Here is a 19,090-nt window from a genome sequence, read left to right on the forward strand (position 1 = left end):
TGTGAACAAATCCAGTTCCTGGCCAAATTCGAATTTTCAAAAGCTAAAAATAATAAGCCTATAAAATACAAGTGTCTGAGCCTAAGAGAATTATGGGTACAGATTTGGTTGAGGCATTTAACAAGCAAAAAAATCCAACTGGGGCACTTTTAGTCCCTCTGAGATCTTATCCCACTGCCTAGAACAGCACTAGAAGAAAAACTGAAAAAGCTTGACCCAGGTGTGAGACTACAGTTAGGAGCAGAGCTCCCCTAGTGGCCGCGCCAGTGCTGGGCGCTCTGTTCCAGCTGCCCTGTGATCTGGAAGTTCCCGGAGGGAGGTGGTCAGGGAGGAAGGAGGTGAGTGATGTGTGCTTCCACTTCCTTCTGCATTCATCCCCTCTGTCCACACTGCATGGACTATCTGGAAGACCCCATAGGTCTGCCACTGTTCCCATGCGTGATTTTTTTAGCCAACTCTGTTGCCCAGTATGTTATTCCCATCTGCTGCTACTCTGCGCACCGTTCGCCTCCCTGAAGCCATGACACCTACTCCCACCCTGTTAAGAGTCAGTATAAAGTAGACGGAATTACTTTGTCCTTCCCAGGGCAGTGCATTGAGGAAGGTGCCAACTTCCTACCACTACCCCGTCACCTTTGATTCATTCAATATTTACTAAGCGATGCCCGTGCTAAGTACTGGAACATAGAGATGTATTATCACCTCCCTGACGCAGAGGACCGACAACTCCAATACACTGCTGTGGCCCTCTAACCCCAAATTGTGTCCTAGCGTTGTGAGTTGAGGATCTTAGGGATCAAATCCATTCTCCAACCTCCCCAACAAGTGGTAGTCCAGACTGAACTTCAGCTATGAGCCCAGGACAGCTGTTCACTCCTGCTACCACTTCCCTGTCATGTCTCTACGTCCCCGATCACATACCTCTCACCAGTGATGCCCCAGGGAGCCTTCTGGAGAGTGAATCGAATACCTGTTAGACCAGCAGTTCTTAAAATGTCCTCAGGCATAGGGGTTCCCAGGACCCTCCCAGGGGTCCATAGGTGAAGATTATTTTCATTGTAATACTAGGACATTATTTTCCTTTTTCGCAGTGTTAGCATTTGTGCTGATGGTGCAAAAACCTTGGGTAAACTGCCTTAACACAAATCAAGGCAGTGTACTAATAGTCATTGTATTCTCACCACCATGTACTAGCAATTTAAAAAACAAATGCTGGCTTCACTCAAGACTGTCCTTAATGAAGCAGTGAAACCTTATTGATTTTATTCCATCTTATTCCTTGAGTAGCAAGTGTTCTCAGTGTTCTCTGTGATGAACTGGGAAGTGAGCACAGGGCACTTCTGCTGGACTTGAGAGTATGACAGTGTCTTGAGGAAAGCACTTGGGCGGTTTTTTGAGTTGTGAACTGAACCAGCTGCTTTTTTCATGGAGCTCCACATTGACTTGAAAGAGTAACTGGCAGACAAAGCATGATTATCAGACGGGTAGCAAGCTGACCTTTTCCCAAAAAGGAACAAAGCGAGTCTGTCAATTCAGAGAAAAACCTGACAGTATTTATTGCCAATGATAGCACTGGAGCTTTCAAGTAAAAATTAGAATTTTGAAAACCTGTATCTGCCACCATGAACTTCACAACTTCCCAAAACGTAAAACAGACTTTGCTGTTGAAACCAATCCTGATATTTAGGAACATGATTTTTTTTTTTTTTTTAATAATGCATACTGAAATGTATCAACATTTGGAACATCTGCATAGCTCAGTGAGTCAATGTTTTTTTCCAAATGACCAATGCATGATGTTACAAAATTACCCCTGGGTGAAAGATCCAACCAAAGTGCAATACAGACCAATGGATTTTAATGTAAAATAATAAAAGTTATAGATATGGTTTCAGGTTCCACATGAACCCTTATGGTTAAGGGTTTTTAACCCTTAAGAAACTACCATTTGTCAAGTGTTAGTGTCATAGCAAGAAGAATATTCACAATTACCTGAAAAAGCTATAAATATACTACTCTCTTTCCCACTGTGTTTCTGAGACTAGATTTTCTTCACTGTATAGTACTTAAAACAAACCAAAGTATAGCAACAGATAGAAAGCCAAGTAGATTCTGAGAAAGCAGTTGTCCTTTATTAAGCCAGAGATTAAGAAGATTTGCAAAAATGTAAAATAACTGCCATCCTCACTAATTTGGGGAGGTGAATATAGTTATTTTTCATGAAAAACATGTTAACATGATTGTGTATTTCTTTCTATGACAATATTTTAAATTTTTCTCAATTTCCTTTTTAATACGGTAAGTATTGATAGATACAACATACTTCAACAAAAGCTTTTTGGATTTTCAAATGCCATCCTTAAATTCTAAGAGTGTAAGGGGTTCTAAGACAAAAAGTTTGAGAACTGCCACACTAGACCATGAGTTCTAGATCCTCATAGTATTGGTATCTTTGCATTCCTGGAATATAATGCATAAAAAGTTCACCTGGCAAAGGTTTATCAAGTGCCAACTTTATGCCTGGTGCCGTGCTAGGCATGGGGGATTCAGAATTTAAAAAGACAGTCCCTGTTCTGAAGGACTCACAGACCGGTGGAGGAGACAAACAGGTATGAGAACAGTTATAAAAGGGACTATGATGAGAGTGATAGGAGCCTGCACCATGAGCATACACCTATTAAGTGGAGGGGGTGGAAGAGGAAGTAGCCAGGGGATGCTTCCCAGAAGAGCAGACACTCATGTGAGTCCATAGGGCCACCAGATTTCAGCCAAGGGAGAGCATTTTAGGGGGAGGGAACAGAGTGCAGAAAAGGTAGAGGCTTTAAGAAAAGTATGGCTATTTCCAGTGCCTACAGTAGCTCAATATGAATGCAGCAAGAAGTACAAGTCTGTATATTGGGGGTGAGCTTGAGAATGAAAGATGAGGCTAGAGAGCTCCGCAGGGGCCAAAACAAAGGGCCGTCTATACCATATTAAGAAATCTGGACTTTTATCCTAGAGGGAGGGAGTAGGGAGGGTTTTGGAGGGTTCTAGTATCCGCTTTGCACCAAATTTTAAAAAGACCTTGGGTAGCAATGTAGAGGACTAGTTGAATGAGTGAGTTGGAGAACCAGGAGTAAGACCACCACAGACCCAGGCAGGAGGTAATAAAAGGAACTGCCCAAGGCCACCCCAGGGACTCTGAAGAGGAACCTCCTAAGTAGGAAGCAGAATCCACAGGATTAAGTGGATGTGGGGAGTGAGGAACAGGGGAGCGCTTGATCATGCCCAGGGGTCAAGCACTGGCTACAGCTGGATGGAGGTACCTTCAGGAGTTTGGGGAAGGCGAGGGAAGCAGGGAGTTAGTATACGGTCAGGCTAGTTCCCCGAGTAGCGGCAGGCAGCTAAACAGATCTCAATGCATTTGCGTGCCCCCCCCTCCGCCGCCCCGGTTCCCACGGTTCCTACCCCCACCAGCAAAAGCCAGGCCTCCCACCCCGCCGCCCCTGGGGAGCGAGGCGGAGCGCTGCGCCCCGCTTCCTCGCCTGGTCTCCCTTAACCACGCCGAGGCCGCCTCCGCTTCCTCTCCCCACCCCATCCCGAGAAAGACGAAAACAGCCCCGCGCGGGGCTCCACGCTCCCCGACCCCAGGAGCCCGCTCCGGCGACTGCTCCCCGCGGTGCGGGCTGGAGGAGGGGGGCCGCCTCTCCCCGGCTCCCGGCGCGGGGCCCAGTAACTCTTCCCCACGGCCCCAGCCTCCTCCGCCCCAGACCAGCCCCGCCTCCCCACGGAGAAACATCCCAAAAAAGGGCAGAAAAGATATTTCGGCGTAAAGTTGGCCCACGGGGAAGAGAGGAGAGCCCGCAGGGAGAAGGGAGGGAAAGCGGGGGCGAGGTAGGGGTGACTGGAGGGGCGGTCGGACTCCTCGAGCGAGGAGGGGAACGAGGAGGGGCGGGCAGGGACGCGCCCCGGGTGGGGGTGAGGGCGGGCGGCGCGCGTGTCCCGCCCGGCTCTAGCCGCGTGGAAAATATGCGGGGCACGTGGGGGCGGGGCGGGCAGGACTCGGAGTTGGGTTCCCAGCCGCCTGGCGACTGTAGAGGAGGGGCCCTGGCTCCTGGGGCTGGGGCCGAAAGGGGAAGCGAGGGGAGGAGAGGTCAAGCCCGCCCTTGGGGGCAGCAACCCCGGGCCGCGCTCTGCACCGCGACCAGGGCTCTGGGCTCGCCTCCTGCCTCAGTTTCCCCAAGTCCCTGGTGAGGCTCTCCGTTATCACTACCACATCGGTAACGCAAATCCAGAGTCTGGGACTCCGGGTAAACTGAGGCACTCGAACCGCGGTGGAGCCCCGCCTCCCAAGAGACATTTAATCTGGGGGGGATTTACAGGAAACTTCTAAATTAAGGTCTGCGGCTGCTGCAGCTAAGGGGGGGCACGCAGGTCCCTGGGCCTGGGCAGCTGCCGTGAGCTCACGCCCTGAAATAGCCCCGGGGGCCCCAGCCGCAGCTGCCACCCGGCCGGGCTGTCACTCAGAGTCGGCTCAGAGCCCCCCAGCCCGAGGGTCTCCTCCCCTCCCCTCCCCTCCCCTCCCCTCCCCAGAGTTAGGGTTTTTTTACCAGACCGTCAGGGCTACTTTCCCTTCCGACGGCTTGGGGGGGGGGGGAGGCGGGGCCCCGAGGAGGCGGTCCAGCGGGGGTGGGCGCGGGGGGCGACCGACCCCCCCGCCCCCGTCCGGGCAGCGCTTCTGCCCCTACAAGGTTTGGGTCGCGGCAGGGGAGGGTCCCGGCCCCCGGCTCCGCCCGGTTCCTCCCCTCCTTTTAGGCACTCGCGCGGCTGGAACACCCCAGTCCCGCCTGGTGCTCCTCGCCCACCGCCCGCGCGCCCGGTCCGCGCAGCCAGCCCGCAGCCAGCCCATTCCTCCCGGTCCGCACCGCCGCCGGCCCGCCCGTCCCCCGCCGCAGCCATGGACGCCATCAAGAAGAAGATGCAGATGCTAAAGCTGGACAAGGAAAATGCCATCGACCGCGCCGAGCAGGCCGAGGCCGACAAGAAGCAAGCTGAGGACCGCTGCAAGCAGGTGGGGGCCCAGGGCCTAGTGCAACCCCCTACCCCACCCCCACCCCAAAGAGGGTGGGATAGGCCCTGCCCTGCCCTGGGCCCCTTATCCTAGGGCCTGCTCGCTAAGGCTCTCTCTCAGCCCAGTGCCGGGAGGTTGGACCCTCACAGTGCCCCCAGGAACCTAGCCAGAGCCACACTTCAGCTACCCACCATAGCCTGGGGAGCCACAGTCCCCCAGTTTCCACTCCTGCCCTTGCGCAGCAATAATGGGCCCTGCTTCTCCCAGGCTGGACACTCTCTCTGCCCCCATCAGTTCCCTCCAACACCCCTGGCTGCACTGTCCCTCCTCTGCTAGCCCTTCTCCCTGACTGCCTCTAAATGTCTCTCAGTACCCCCTCACACACCCTGCCTCCTCTCTGAGCCTGGGCCTGGCTGACCAAGGATTCTGTCTCCCAGCTGGAGGAGGAACAGCAGGCCCTCCAGAAGAAGCTGAAAGGGACTGAGGATGAGGTGGAAAAGTATTCAGAGGCAGTGAAGGACGCCCAGGAGAAACTGGAGCTGGCCGAGAAGAAGGCTACTGACGTGAGTGTGGACCTGGGGGATGGTGGAGAGTTTGCGCATTGGGAGGGGTCCTGGACTTGGGGATGAAGGGAGTGGGGAGCTACATATCCCAGCACCAGGACAAAAATGTTTTCCCTCAGGAACCCGGGCCAGGGCAAGCTTGCACAAATAATCCCAAGCAGTGGGTAAATCAAAACCACCTACCACTTCCTCCAGAGGACGTAGTAGCCTTGTAATTCCATTTGGCTCCAGCTCCTTGAATGTACAGTGTTCAAACAGTGAGTCATCGTGGGATTGGGTGGTAGAAGAATTTACCATCCACCTCAATTAATCCTCCAGCTGAAAATGGAGAGGAAACTATAGCTACATTTGTGGGGTGTGGGGTGTTTGTGTAGGTGTTGTTAGGCAGGAGGAGAGGAACCTGACTTGAGTTACACTCCTGGGGGGGGGCATTAGAAATTCCCTGGTCCTGACCTCTGGCTCTAGTAGCCCTGCTGTGCACTGGGGCCCCAGCTCAGGTTTAAAAGGCCCCTCATTTACCCTCATTAAGTTGTCAGCCTCGAGACCATGCCAGGCCACGGGGCAGAGGGACAGGGCCACAACTGCCAGGGCAGCTACTTTGGCAGGTCTTGCTTACTCAGATTTCTCTGCCCACCCCACACCCCCTAAGCAGACTTCTCTAGCTCCTGTCATTCCCAACCCCCACCTTGAGGTAGTAGAATGGTCATAAGACTTTGGACATAGTTACTTTTACCATTCTCTGCCTCAGTTTCCCCATTTGCCTTGTACCCAGGATTGTTTTAAGTTTAAGATGAGCCTACTGTTGTGTTGGTGGGATGGGGGATTAGCATAAGCATGGTCTGACCATGAGATCAGAAATGGCATTACTGTTTGTGTTGACCATTACCCATGTTTCCTACTTCCCTCCCCCAATTCCCACCCTAGGCTGGTTTCTCTGACCTCCGGCCTTTGGTGTTGGTTCTCCACCAGCCTTGGCACTTGGGAGGGAGCTGACCTGCAGCTGCTAGCAAAGACAACCCTGGACATCTGACACTCTATAAATAACCAAGGCCCAGTGCAGCTGGAGGCAGAACTGGAAACCCAAGGAGCTGGGTGGGGGCTGGAGGGGAGGAGGGTGGACAGGGACAGAGCATGGGAAGCTGGGCAGCAGTGCCAGGAGTAGAAAGAAAACTGCCCAAACTTATTTTGTGACCTTGAACGCAGCACTTAACTTACAGAGTTCCTTCCTCCATTTCTCCCTTTCCTGCTTCCTATTTGTCCAGTGGGGACAGTAGTGCCTGTCTATTGTTAGAGAGCAGTATCCATAGCCAAGAAGAGCTTGAAAAGCAGAAAATGGTCAATGTTAGTCCTATTATGAGGACCCCAGGACTTCTCAGTTATTTTGTCACTCCACTATCATGAAGCATTTTCCTTTCAAAGTTTCAACTTTCTCTAGAGTAGACCCCCACAATGTCCCCATGTCATTCTTCCCAACCCCCAGTGCTATCCACAGAGTCTTTCCACATTGAGTCACCTGGCCCTATGCCCTTGATGGGCTCTTGTCACTGTAGGTGGCCTTCAGCACCTGGAGGACAAGCCGACTACTTTCTATATATGGTACTATGTTTCTTCCGCCCGATAGTACCACCCAGGACCTGCTTTCAACCCCCTCTGCCTCCAGTGCTGCCACCCGTCTCTTCCCTCTCACTTACTTCTTCCCCTATACTAATCCTTTCTCCTCTCCATTTTTAAATCTCAGGGTCTCTATGTCTTTGTCTCTGATGAAGAGCCAGGGATAACCTAACGTTTATGGAGTGTGGACTCTGCAGGCAATGTGCTCAAGTGCTTTTTGCATGTTATTTTATTTCCCAAAATCATCAGAATTGCTTGGAAGCTTAAAAATTTTTTTTCCAAGTTCCTGCCCTGGAGATCTCAGTTCAGTGGATCTAGCAAGGAGCTAGAGAACCTGTTTAGTTATATAAGCCCCTTAGGTGGTCCTATTAACAGCCTACAAAGAAGGAACTGTTATTGTCAACTCAGATCTAAAAAGGAGGAAACTGAGGCTTAGACAGACTAAATAAGTTGCCCAAGATCACACAAGTGTTGAGTGGCTGAGCTTGGCTCAAAGAAAACAGTCTGAATCAGAGCTGATTCTCTTAACACCAAACTGGACTGCTTCTCTCATTTTCTTTTGTTGGGGCCCTTCTTGCTCTGCCCTCTCTCTTTTTTTTAAAATCCTCACCCAAGGATATTTCTTCCATTGCTTTTCAGAGAGAGTGGAAGGGAGGAAGAGAGAGAAACATCTATGTGAGAGAGAAACATTGATTGGTTGCCTCCTAATGTGCCCTAACTGGAGCCAGGGTTTGAGCCTGCAACCCAGGTATGTGCTCTTGGCCGGAACTGAACCCCGGGACCCTTCAGTCTGCAGATCGACATTCTAACCACTGAGCCCAACTGGCTAGGTCTGCCCTCTCTTTTTCTCAAGATACCATCAGTTTCCATGGAACTTCTCCAAAACCTGCATGGCTTTGCCTCTGTATTTCAGGATCAGTGTCTGAGTATCCCTCACTCACACTGTCCTTGTACCGCCCCCAGTTGCCTCCCTGCCTTGCCAGGGAACCCCTTTCTACAGCCGTGGATGTTCCATACAGGTTGGGCTTGCCTCCTAACCCCTTGCTGGGAGTCTGCCTGGCAACTAGTAACGTCACTTGAGCTTGAGTCTATGATTGGCTATTTTAAGCAGCATTGCTTTTAGGTTGGCCTGATTCTTCCCCACTCCTTTACCTTGGCGGGCTCTGCTGTGGAGTCGGGGCTGCCTCAGACCTGGTCCCAACACTTGGAGTGTTCTCTGTGGGGACAGAGCTACATGCAGATAACCATTGGGAGCCTAATTATGCACAGTGCCTGAATTGGTCCTGTAGCAGAGGAGTGGAGCTTGTCTAGGAATGCATATTTGGGGCTGGAGCATAGAGTCTGGGCAGAAGATATAGATGGTTGGTTAGAGGGTAAAAAATAGGAAGACAGGAAGCATAGACTCTGTCTAATAAGAATCTAACCATCCTCTGGAGCCTCGCTGATCTTCATCCAAGGTAGACAAAGCCTTTCTGATCTCTAACCTTTAACCCATAGGCCGAGGCAGATGTGGCCTCCCTGAACCGCCGCATTCAGCTGGTAGAGGAGGAGCTGGACCGGGCGCAGGAGCGCCTGGCTACAGCCCTGCAAAAGCTAGAGGAGGCTGAGAAGGCAGCTGATGAGAGTGAGAGGTGGGCAGGGGGCCCTCAGCGTTGAGCCAGGGAGGGGGGATGCTGTCTCTGCTGGTCCTGACCCCACTCTCACCCCTCTCCCTGCCTCTCAGAGGAATGAAGGTCATTGAAAACCGAGCCATGAAGGATGAGGAAAAGATGGAGCTGCAGGAGATGCAGCTGAAGGAGGCCAAGCACATCGCTGAGGACTCAGATCGCAAATATGAGGAGGTGACAGCCCTGCTCCACTTCCTTGTCACTCCCAAGCCCCAAACACCCCCAGTCATTCACCATGGATCTATTCCTTCTCTCTCCTCCCTCACCCCAGGTGGCCAGGAAGCTGGTGATCCTGGAAGGAGAGCTGGAGCGCTCAGAAGAGAGAGCTGAGGTGGCTGAGAGGTAAGGATACGCTGGGCTGGCAAGTGAGACTTAGCCTGAGCCCTTGGTTATGGGGCACTCTGCACAGTGGGGAGGCAGTTTCTCAGACTTGGGACCATAAGGTCAGGTCCTGTCATCTGACCCCTACCCGCTGCCCCCAGCCGAGCCAGGCAGCTGGAGGAGGAACTTCGAACCATGGACCAGGCCCTCAAGTCCCTGATGGCCTCAGAGGAGGAGGTAGTAACCTCTCTGGACCTTTCTGGGCAATGGCGCCTTCTCTCATCTCACCTTCCCCTCCATCTCAGGCTGCTCTCTCTCATCTGCTGGGGGTCGGGAAGGGCCTGGGCTTCCAAACTCTGCCTGCTGTCACTCTCACAACTTTGCTCTTCTCTTCTCTCCTCCCCCCTCCCCCACTGTGCCATCTCCACTGTCTCCCCCCACTGTGCCCTCACACCCCACCCTGCCACACACCCCCTGCAGTAAATGTGGGGACCTAGAGGAGGAGCTGAAAATTGTTACCAACAACTTGAAATCCCTGGAAGCCCAAGCAGACAAGGTAGAGGGGGGTAGAGGGGCAGTGAGGATGGGGTCCTGCAGGGGAGGGAGGCGATGGGCCCAAGCAGGGTGGGGCTGGGTGTTCCATGGAGACAAGATCATGAGTAGCCTGTGGGGCTCAGGAGAAATGAAGGATTTATGGGGACAATCTACTAATGGCATGTGTATGTCCCTAAAAGTATTCCACCAAAGAAGATAAATATGAAGAGGAGATCAAACTGCTGGAGGAGAAGCTAAAGGAGGTGAGTCCTTCCAGTCTCCACCCTCCCCTCAAGCCCCACAGTCCCTACCAGAGACTGCCTGTGGCAGAAAATTTGGAGATAGTGATAGAAGAGAAGGAAGGCCTCATTTTTTTGTCATTTCCACATCTTGCCTTTACTCCCAGGCTGAGACCCGAGCAGAGTTTGCCGAAAGGTCTGTGGCAAAGTTGGAGAAAACCATCGATGACCTGGAAGGTAAAGGGGATCTCCCCTGTACCCCCAAACTGCACTCCCCATGACTGTCAGTCTGCCCCTTATCTTTGCATCCCATTATATATGCTACAGATAAATTAGGGTTGGACCACCTAGGACTCTACAAACTCTGGTGGTCGGTGCCTACCATTTATTTACATATTTGTAACCAGCTACAACTCCAGTGCTTCTCAAACTTGAGCATGCTTGAAAATTCCCCAGAGGTTTTAAAATGCAGATTTCTGGGTCTTACTCGGAAATGATTGCTGACTTTGGGCTGGAGAATTTGTATATCTAACAAGCTCTCTGGTAAAGCTGATGCTGCTGATTGGTCCTCAGACCACACTTTGAGTAGCACCGATTCCATCTCCAAGTGCAACACAGTAGAGCTATATCACAGAGACTTCTTTATTACATAGAGAGCTATTTGGTTTAATATCTAGGTTTGCAAAACAACATTGATATAAAGTACTACTTTAAGCTAGATTTGGTGTAAATAATCATCCAGGTATTTGCTAGTCTATGCCTATTTCTCATTATCACATTGTACCTAAAACTGTCTTTCCTTTCTATTGTACGATAACCCTTCACTTTCATAATTCCAATTTCTCTTGCTTCCAGCCTTCTCAGGCAAGCCTCATTTTTAAAAAAATATGTTTTTATTGATTTCAGAGAGAGTAAGGGAGAGGGAGAGAGAGAGATAGCAACATCAATGATGAGAGAGTCATTGATCTGCTGCCTCCTGCACACCTCCCACTGGGGATCGAGCCCGCAACCGGGGCATGTGCCCTGACCAGGAATCAAACCATGATTTCCTGGATCCTAGGTCGATACTCAACCATTGAGCCATGCCAGCTGGGCAAGCATCAATTTTATCTCCAACTTTGTAAGACTTTAGGTCTTTCTGGCTTGAGCACCCTTCCCTTGAAGCAAGCACTCCTGCTTATCCAAAGGACTATGCCCTCAGGTCCCCAGAAGAGACAGGAACTCCTGGGAGAAGAACCAATTTAGGGTACAGAGAAGAACAAAAGAGACGGGTACAGAGAGGGGAGGAGGGGACCCTGACGACTGTCTAGCCTGCTCTCTGGCCTCTCTCTCTCTCATCTTTGTCCACCTCTCTGATTCTTGTTCTCTCTTTCCATTATCCTCTCTCCTTCCTTTCCTCGTTCCCTCTATTCCCTCTCCCCACACTCCCACCCATCCCTGGACCCCTCCAGACGAAGTCTATGCGCAGAAGATGAAGTACAAGGCCATCAGTGAGGAGCTGGACAACGCACTCAATGACATCACCTCTCTCTGAGCCCCTCACCAGTGTGGCCCCTCTTCTCTCCTCTCCTTTCTATTCTCTCTGAGGAGGGATCAGTCAGGAGGAGCAAAAATTGCCAGCATTGCACAGCCAGGCTGGGCACAGCCTAGGAGAGTACCCATCACATGTGCTGCCCACCCTGGCACTGGCTTCTTCCTTCTATCCACCCACTTCCCCCTCCCCCCGCCAGCCTCTACCTCTCTCTGCTGCTTAATAAACTCAACTTGGTCTCCATGCTGTTTTCCTGCCCTCCAGAGAACACTTCCTTTACCCCCACAAGAGCACTGCTGAGACCTTGGCTCTTATAGTCACCCCAATATTGTGACACCCACAAAACTCTGTGGTCCACACTGAAATCCCCTCTGCACAGCACTCACAGTCTGTCGCTCTGTCACTGCTGCATGTGAGCATGGTATAACTCCATCAGTCACCGTGAGCTCTCTGGTGCCCCTGCACACCCAGGCCTGTCACTGACCTTGAAGCGCTGAGCTGGGGTTCCAGGATCTCAAGGAATGACCGGAAGGGAATGGGGTGGTGAGGTGAAGGGGAGGGGCAAGCAGGTTGTGAAAGGTCTGAGATGAAGTTTGGAAAAACATTGGATGCCAGCAACATGGGGTTTTCACTGCAGGTCTGTTTTCTGCTCAAATCTGTCTGTCTGTCTATCCCTCCCTTTCCTGGCTCAGTCTTTGTCCTTCCTTCTGTTTCCAACTCTCTTAAACCTTCTAAAGGATGAGGGTAAGTTAGTTTTTGACTCAGGCCTTCCCATCCCACTTCCATGACTCCAGAGTCTTGAGTGAGGCATCCGTGTCTGTCCTGGTCAGTCCATCCATTTGTCCCTACCACGGGGTCCTCAGATCCCTGAATGCTTGTGTCTTCATGAGCCGCCAACCCCCTCCATGTCTGTCTGCCACATCCCCTGTCCATGCCTCCCCATGTCTCTCTCCTCATGTCCCCCCTTCCCCTCATGTGTTGCTTCCTCTCACAGAGACCTTGGCCAGTGCCAAGGAGGAGAACGTGGAGATTCACCAGACCCTCGACCAGACCCTGCTGGAGCTCAACAATCTGTGAGGGTTGGCCCTGCCTCCAGCCAGGCTACAGTTGCCGCCCCACCCAATAAAACTGATGTTACTGGCATTGCAGGGCCCTTTAAGCCTTTCTTTGGTGTTGGCAATGGTGGTGGTGGTTTTCCAAAGTGGAGAAGGCTGAGAGGATGCCTGAGGGGAGCAATGGAGTTGGAAGGTCCCGAGTGAGCAGGGCCCGGTTCCATGCTCTGTGACACTTCCTTTTCCATAGTAGCCAAGGTGTGGGGGTGCTGCACTCATTTAGGAGGGGTTGTGAATAGTCTGGGTGAAGCAGACAGGACTGGTAGGGCTGGGGTTACATCTAGGCCCTTACTCTTCAAAGAGCAGAGGAGCTGCTGTCAGCATGACTGCCCCATCCCAACAGGTGGCTGAGCTGGACAACACAATCTGAAGGCAAAACTGCAAAGCTACACAGCTTTTACTTGAGCAGGGTGAAAGCCCCAAAGCCTCAATGTGAATTTAAGCCTAGATGCTAAGACTGCCCTACTCCCAGATACATACACTGGTCTACATATATGTACATGCGTGCGCATGCGCACACACACACACGGCCATTTCAACAATCTCAGTCAGTTCTGTTCCCTTCCTGATAGCAGGATGCCCCACCACCACCAAAGATGTCCATACCCTAATCCTGTGAAATATTACCTAACGTGGGAAGGGACCTTGTGATTAAGCCAAGGGTTGTAAGATGGGGAGATTATCCTGGGTTATCAGGATAGGCCCAATATAGTCACAAGGGTGCTTATAAGAGGGAGGTAAGAAGGTCAAAGTTGCAGGAGAAGTGACAATGGAAGCAAGAGTTTGGAGTGATGGGAGGCAGAGGCCACAAGCCAAGGAATGCTTGGCTTCTAGAAGCTGAAAAGGGCAAGGAAACAGTCTCCCCTCAGTGTCCAGAAGGAACCAGTCCTGCCAACACCTCCAGAAATCTAAGAGAATAAATTCACATTACCGTGAAGTTTGTGATAATTTGTTACAGCAGCAGTAGGAAATGGATACCCCATCCTGATTTAGGGAACAAAGCTACCTTCCACATATTTTTATTTAAAACATTTATTTAAAAAAAATCTTTGGTGATTAAAAAGGAAGTGGTGTAATAAGGACAGAACAAAGTCTCCAGCTCCCCCTCAGACTCCTCTGGCTGGCTTCTCTGCACTTTCTCCAAGTTCCAGGCCTCTAGGCAACAGTCTCTGTGACCTCTGCTGGATGGTAGCTGGCGGTCCCTTTGGTCCCACTTGGATGTCTACATGACAGGGAAGCCTAATCAGAAAACTGGCCCAGGATGAGCTCCTTTGTGTGCAGTTTGCATGAAGCTGTTCTGGACTCCACATAGGCAGTGGGGGCTGTGCCTGAGCAAGAGGGTCAGTATAATACATACTTTTGCTGCCTTCTCATTTGCACAAGGAAGGCCACGCTGGTGACCGCAAAAAGAATGCCAAAAACCAGGGCCAGGATGTCACCTGTAGGGAGAGGAGAGGCTGCCTCAGGGAGTGAAGAGAGTCAGTCAGGGTTCCCTCAGGGCCTGCTTCTATATATCTCCCCACCCTGGCCCTAAGCTCTCCAGCTGCCCCCAGCACATCAGAATCTAGAAGAGACCAGCAACGGGATGGAGATGGGTACATAAGAAGGGGTAAAATAACCACCCTTTTCCCCCCCTAAAAATGAAGTAAAAGGCCGTTTTGGAAGGAGGGTGCTAGGAGATTTTTGGAGCTTCATTTGACCAACTCTTGCCCTTGGGGACAATAAAGGACACCCCCTACCACCACCTTGATCTGACACTCTGTCCTATTGGGGTTGGAGGTCTGCTCTGCAGAACAGGAGAGGCCCTAGATGTGGTCCTGACTAGCCCCTGGGACTAAACTGTGCCAAGGGTTGTCCCCAGCATAAGGAGCCAGAGAAGAGGCCCAGACTCACCAACAGCGAGGCAGGAATTCAGGTGGACTGAAGAGGAAAAGGAGACGTTAGAGCCGGGGCTGTGACACCAGTGACAGGCAAATGAGGACACATGGGAGGATGAGAAACCTGTGGCTGGGGAACACGGTAACATGGGGTACGGGACAAAGCTGCACCTGGCTCCACAGTCTGCTCCACTCCAGCAGGGAAGGAGGCCTCAATCATTCGCCCATTCAAAGGCTGCATGGCTCGGAAGTTCAGCTGTAGCCGAGAGTCCCGGGGTCCCCACAGGGAGCTAGAGAGGCTGTGGAGCTAGGGAGGTCATTAGACAGTGGAAGGAGGGCTCAAGACAAGAAAACGAAAGGACCATAGGCCTACTCACAGCCCACGCATCAGGTCTCCACCCTCTATGTTCCCCTCTTTCTCCCACACGGCCCTTTCACTATGCCTCCTCTTCCTCACCTCATTCTAGACCCCTTTCCTGACATCCCCCACATCCACACGTTTCAGCCCCACCTGCTTAGCACTCAGTCTCACTGTGTGGTTGAAAACAGTCCAGATGACCCCTTGGGCACAGGGGGGGGTTGTCAGAGACCCCTCATATCGGAAGTAGCGGCTGAGGTCGGAGGGCAGCAGTGCAGATACATCCAGTCCTGGGACCCAAGTCTCTGAGTCTGTGGAAAGGACCTGTGCTGGAATCTCACCTAGATGGCTCCCCTCCAAAGCTTGGGTGTAGGGATACAGTTTCATATCCCAGAAGCCAAGCTGACTCAGTTCCCTGAGACCACTTCTTCACTAGGCGTATCCCTTCCCAAAACTCAGCACAGACAACTTAGGAGAAAGCAAAGGGCTTTGGGGCCTCACAGAGTAAGAGAATTGCTCCTTAGTTCCTCCCTCAGAGTCTCCACTCTTACTTTGCATACTATGATAACATGCTGGACCACAGGTTTAAGCCCAGAGAAGATAAAAAAGGAAAATGAGCTGAATAACTTATAAATAAATATGTTTATAACTATAAAACACACACACAAAACTCAAAAAGCACAGCTCCCTCTAGTTTAGCAAAACTTAAGATCCAGTAGGGTGAGATTTAAAATGACCCAGAGTGACTGAGAAGAAAAAGATTTCCTACAAAAGTATTTACAAATTTAAAATATGTGATGCTTATGAAGGAGAATAGATAGTTTTCAGAAAAATTTTAGTTCTCCAGACTCAACCCCTGAAGTTCCAAACACTATTTTTTAATTTTTTTTTTTTTGGTCTTATTTGGTTTGGGTCTTACTCTGTTTTTTATGTTTGGTGTTTGGTTTTAAACCATAAAACCTGTGAGCAGAAGTTTGCCTTTGCCTGTTTGCCTCTGTTCAGCTTCATAGTTACTATCAAGATCCTAGTCATTCAGTTCACACATCAACACTCTCCCTATGGAAGGGACCCCCATCTCCATACCTTCCTCAGCAATTTCTTCCAAATGAGACAGCAACTGCTCATAGGCGCTGTTTTCTTCTGGGCCTTCCTAGGAGATGACAGTGCAAGACAGGTAATACACGTATCTAGGGCTATAGCTAGAGGCCTGAAGGTGAGGTGGGGTTCCCACAGTCCTCCCTCGTTTCTCAGCTCTGAGAATGCCAGAGGAAACAAAATCTTATGTATTACTCAGAGTTGATTTACTCTTGTTCTGCAAACTAACCTAACAAGCTCAGCAGGCTAGTTTTCTATTGCAAATTGGAGGAGCCGGAGGAGGAGGAAGGTGGGCCACTCATATCGTGAGGATACAAGGCCCTCATGACCTGGGCCCCATTCCTGAAAACCATAATGACCTTTGTACTCATGTTACCTCTGCATTCACATTAATAATCCATGTGATTGACTTGGAGGAAAGACATGTTATTTCCGAGGCACTTATCTGAACTTTGTGATTTGAAGCTGGCGTTGAGTCAGTTAGGGTATGAGTGAACCTAGCACCTGTGTCCTGGTCCCTTCATTTTAGTAGCTTCCTCTAATCACTGTGTATGTAGCCTTGATCATTATAGGTCCAAAGAGGTCACTAAATGTTTCTCTAGACTTGACTGCATTTCACAAAGGGGACATTATTGTTATAGGGGCATTAGAGAAATTACTCTTCCTGATGTCCACTTTATTGCATCTGTCATTCCCTGAATGGGCCATATTCTGAGTCTTTGCACATACCATTTGCTCTGCATGGAACATCTTTTCTTTCCCACTAGTGAAGTCTTCAAGTTTCACCTCCTCTGAGAAGCCTTCCCTGACCACTTCTGTTACTCTGTTCCGTTGTATATGTCTACCATATCAGCTGTCTTTAGAGACAAGGATCCAAGTTTCTGAATCCATTTTTAGGCCCAGTGCCTCCCTCACAGTGGGTGTTGAATGAATGGACTAAGGAGTGAATGAGGTTGATAAGGAGGTGCTGCCAGGGTGAATATGCATACTGAGCCCGGGGGGGCATGGGGAAGCAGGGTGTGGGGGGTGTACAGGGCTGGTACCTGCAGAAAGGCGGCCAACACGGCCAGGCCCCCTGGGCGTCCCAAGGCCTCGTCAACTTTGGCAAATGCAGTACTCAGATGAACCACGTGGATCTGCAAAGGACAGGCGGGTAGGAATGGGCAAGATCCCCTCCCCCCACGCCCACCTTAGTCCCTCTGCAGGCAGCGGCGCGCTCACCTCGGCAGGGAAACGGTGGCCGCCTACTGTGTGCTCCGAGCCTGGGCGCCCCGCAGCCCCCCAGTGCAGATGCAGCTGCAGGGCCCGGTACTCCCGCCCGGGACCCAGAGCCATCTGCAGCCCCGGAGGCAGAGTCAGCTGCACTGCGGAGGGAGAGCGGGTGAGCCGGCCGCTGGCCGCCGCGCCGCCCGACAGCCAGCCTAACCCCCCGCGCCGGCGGGACTGTCCCTCTCCTCAAGGCCCGGTCCCCAGAGAGCCTCCGCCCCTCGCCTGAGGCTCCGCCCGGGGCCGCCTCACCCGTGTGGCCATTGTTCCGAAGGCGCAGTTTGGGCCGTGGCGGGAGTTCAAAGCCAAGGAGCTCCAGGGGCCGAAGGGCGGGGCAAAATGCGGTGAGCTGCGGGCGGATATCTACCGGAGACTGGAAGCGGTCGGCGCAGGCTGGAAACACCTGGGGCCAGGGCGGCTCGCCTGCGGTGGCAGAGTACGGACGGGAAGTCCAGGGATAGGATCGGGAATTTTTAGGGAGTAGGATGGGACAAGCGAAGAGGTGGAGTCTGAAGACAGTGGGGAAAGAGAAATCGGAATGTGCGCAGACGGAGGTAGCGGGCACTGCGGGGGTCAGGCGGGTGCGGATGGGGGGGGACGCCCAGGACTGGAGCTCGGTGATGGCCGGGAGGCAGGTGGGCAGAGCTGGGCCTGTGCCGGGCCGGCTGTCTCACCTCCATAGCGCCAGTGACTGTGGTCATCCCCTGCGCAAATGAGAAGGGTTAGGAGTCGGGTCTTTGAGCCCAGCCCCCACCCCACCCCACCCCTAGTGGCCAGACGAGGTGGGCCCCGCTCACTAGCAGGAATTCACAAACTCAGGTGGGCATAGCAGCGAACAGAAATGCCCAAAGCTGACCAGATGTAAAGCGCAACAGTGCAGCCAAACAGAATACCACAGCCTGGCGGCCGCACGGAGATCCTACCGGTCCTGCAGATGCCAGTTTGCAACCACTGTGTTAGTAAAATGGGGGGGCTCAGTCCCCAGGCCCAAATTAGTAGAGCATCTTTCCTTTCTCCCTTACCTATCCCTCCTCCCTGCTCATCCCTCTTCCCTTTCTGGTCTCCAACTCTTTTCCCAAAGTTCCTGGCTTGGGAGTCAAGATACCAGGACCCCCTACAGGTTGTTTCCTTCTTCCTAGATCTGTTTCCTCACCTGTAAACTGAAGATGAGGTCATGTCCACAAGCCCTTCCTGCTCTTCCGCTCCCCCTCTTTCCTCTTCACTTCCCTCATACTCTTACTTCTCTTTACCTAACGTTTTCTCTCTTTTCATGTTCCGCAACCTTCCCCTCGCTTTCCCACCTCTTCCTACCCTTGTCTCTCCATCCGCCCCCTTTTTTGCTCTGAAAGGGGGGAAGGGCCTGGTATCACTGGAACCCCTGGGGTTGGGAAAAGCTACCGTCAGAGTACAGGCTCCTTTCCTTTCCTGAATAATCTCTGCTTGGCTGGGAGCTTAGTGAAAGGAGACACAAACCTCCTGGAACCTAGATTTGGAGGGCTGATGACTGCTTACCTTTGTTGTTCCTTTGAATGTCAGTGGGAGTCTCAGTAGTGGGCAGATCCTCTAACTTCAGAGAGTCCTCCTCTGTTTCAGTCTTCATTCCTGGTGGGTCCGCCTCTCCACGTAGATCCTCTTCACTGGGCAGGTCCTCCTCACCCAGCGGGTCATCTTCCCCAGATGAATTTCCTCCCACGGAGGGAGTCCCCTGCATCTGGGATAGGCTCTGGGGATGGGCAGGTACCAAGAGCAGCAGTAAGAGCAGCAGTTGCACAGTGGGGCCTGGAGCAGGGGCTGAGATCAACAGAGGGAGCCAGGGACTGGGGCACAGGGGAGCCATGTGGCTGACTGTACGGTGTTCCAGACACG

At 51.9% G+C, this 19,090-nt stretch overlaps 2 protein-coding genes across 12 annotated transcripts; one reads left to right on the top strand and one right to left on the bottom strand.

Moving 5' to 3' along the window:
• Positions 1-115: 115 nt before the first annotated feature.
• On the top strand, positions 116-12,632 carry TPM2 (tropomyosin 2). Of its 7 annotated transcripts, none has more exons than XM_081152432.1 (10): positions 116-338; positions 4,795-5,050; positions 5,488-5,613; positions 8,722-8,855; positions 8,948-9,065; positions 9,163-9,233; positions 9,693-9,768; positions 9,947-10,009; positions 10,153-10,222; positions 11,437-11,759. In XM_081152432.1, exons 2-10 carry the CDS (start codon positions 4,937-4,939, stop codon positions 11,517-11,519), a joined length of 855 nt encoding a protein of 284 aa, XP_081008558.1. In that variant the 5' UTR covers positions 116-338; positions 4,795-4,936; the 3' UTR covers positions 11,520-11,759. The 7 variants fall into 7 exon arrangements, 6 of the variants coding, with proteins under 6 accessions (XP_081008558.1, XP_081008557.1, XP_081008556.1 ...); XM_081152431.1 differs by lacking the exon at positions 116-338 and adding an exon at positions 3,765-3,873; XM_081152430.1 differs by lacking the exon at positions 116-338 and adding an exon at positions 4,110-4,229.
• A 1,019-nt stretch (positions 12,633-13,651) lies between these two features.
• On the bottom strand, positions 13,652-19,090 carry CA9 (carbonic anhydrase 9). Of its 5 annotated transcripts, none has more exons than XM_081150611.1 (11): positions 18,737-19,090; positions 17,899-17,928; positions 17,477-17,647; positions 17,180-17,322; positions 17,002-17,094; positions 15,947-16,013; positions 15,038-15,174; positions 14,677-14,812; positions 14,522-14,548; positions 13,986-14,067; positions 13,652-13,850 (listed from the first exon to the last, which is right to left on the bottom strand). In XM_081150611.1, the coding sequence occupies exons 1-11, from the start codon at positions 19,059-19,061 to the stop codon at positions 13,784-13,786; spliced, it is 1,278 nt and encodes a 425-aa protein (XP_081006737.1). In that variant the 5' UTR covers positions 19,062-19,090; the 3' UTR covers positions 13,652-13,783. The 5 variants fall into 5 exon arrangements, with proteins under 5 accessions (XP_081006737.1, XP_081006736.1, XP_081006735.1 ...); XM_081150610.1 differs by having other exon boundaries at positions 14,662-14,812; XM_081150609.1 differs by having other exon boundaries at positions 15,017-15,174.

This window comes from Miniopterus schreibersii, assembly GCF_964146895.1.
Source record: "Miniopterus schreibersii genome assembly, chromosome: 11".
Classification (NCBI taxonomy): domain Eukaryota; kingdom Metazoa; phylum Chordata; class Mammalia; order Chiroptera; family Miniopteridae; genus Miniopterus; species Miniopterus schreibersii.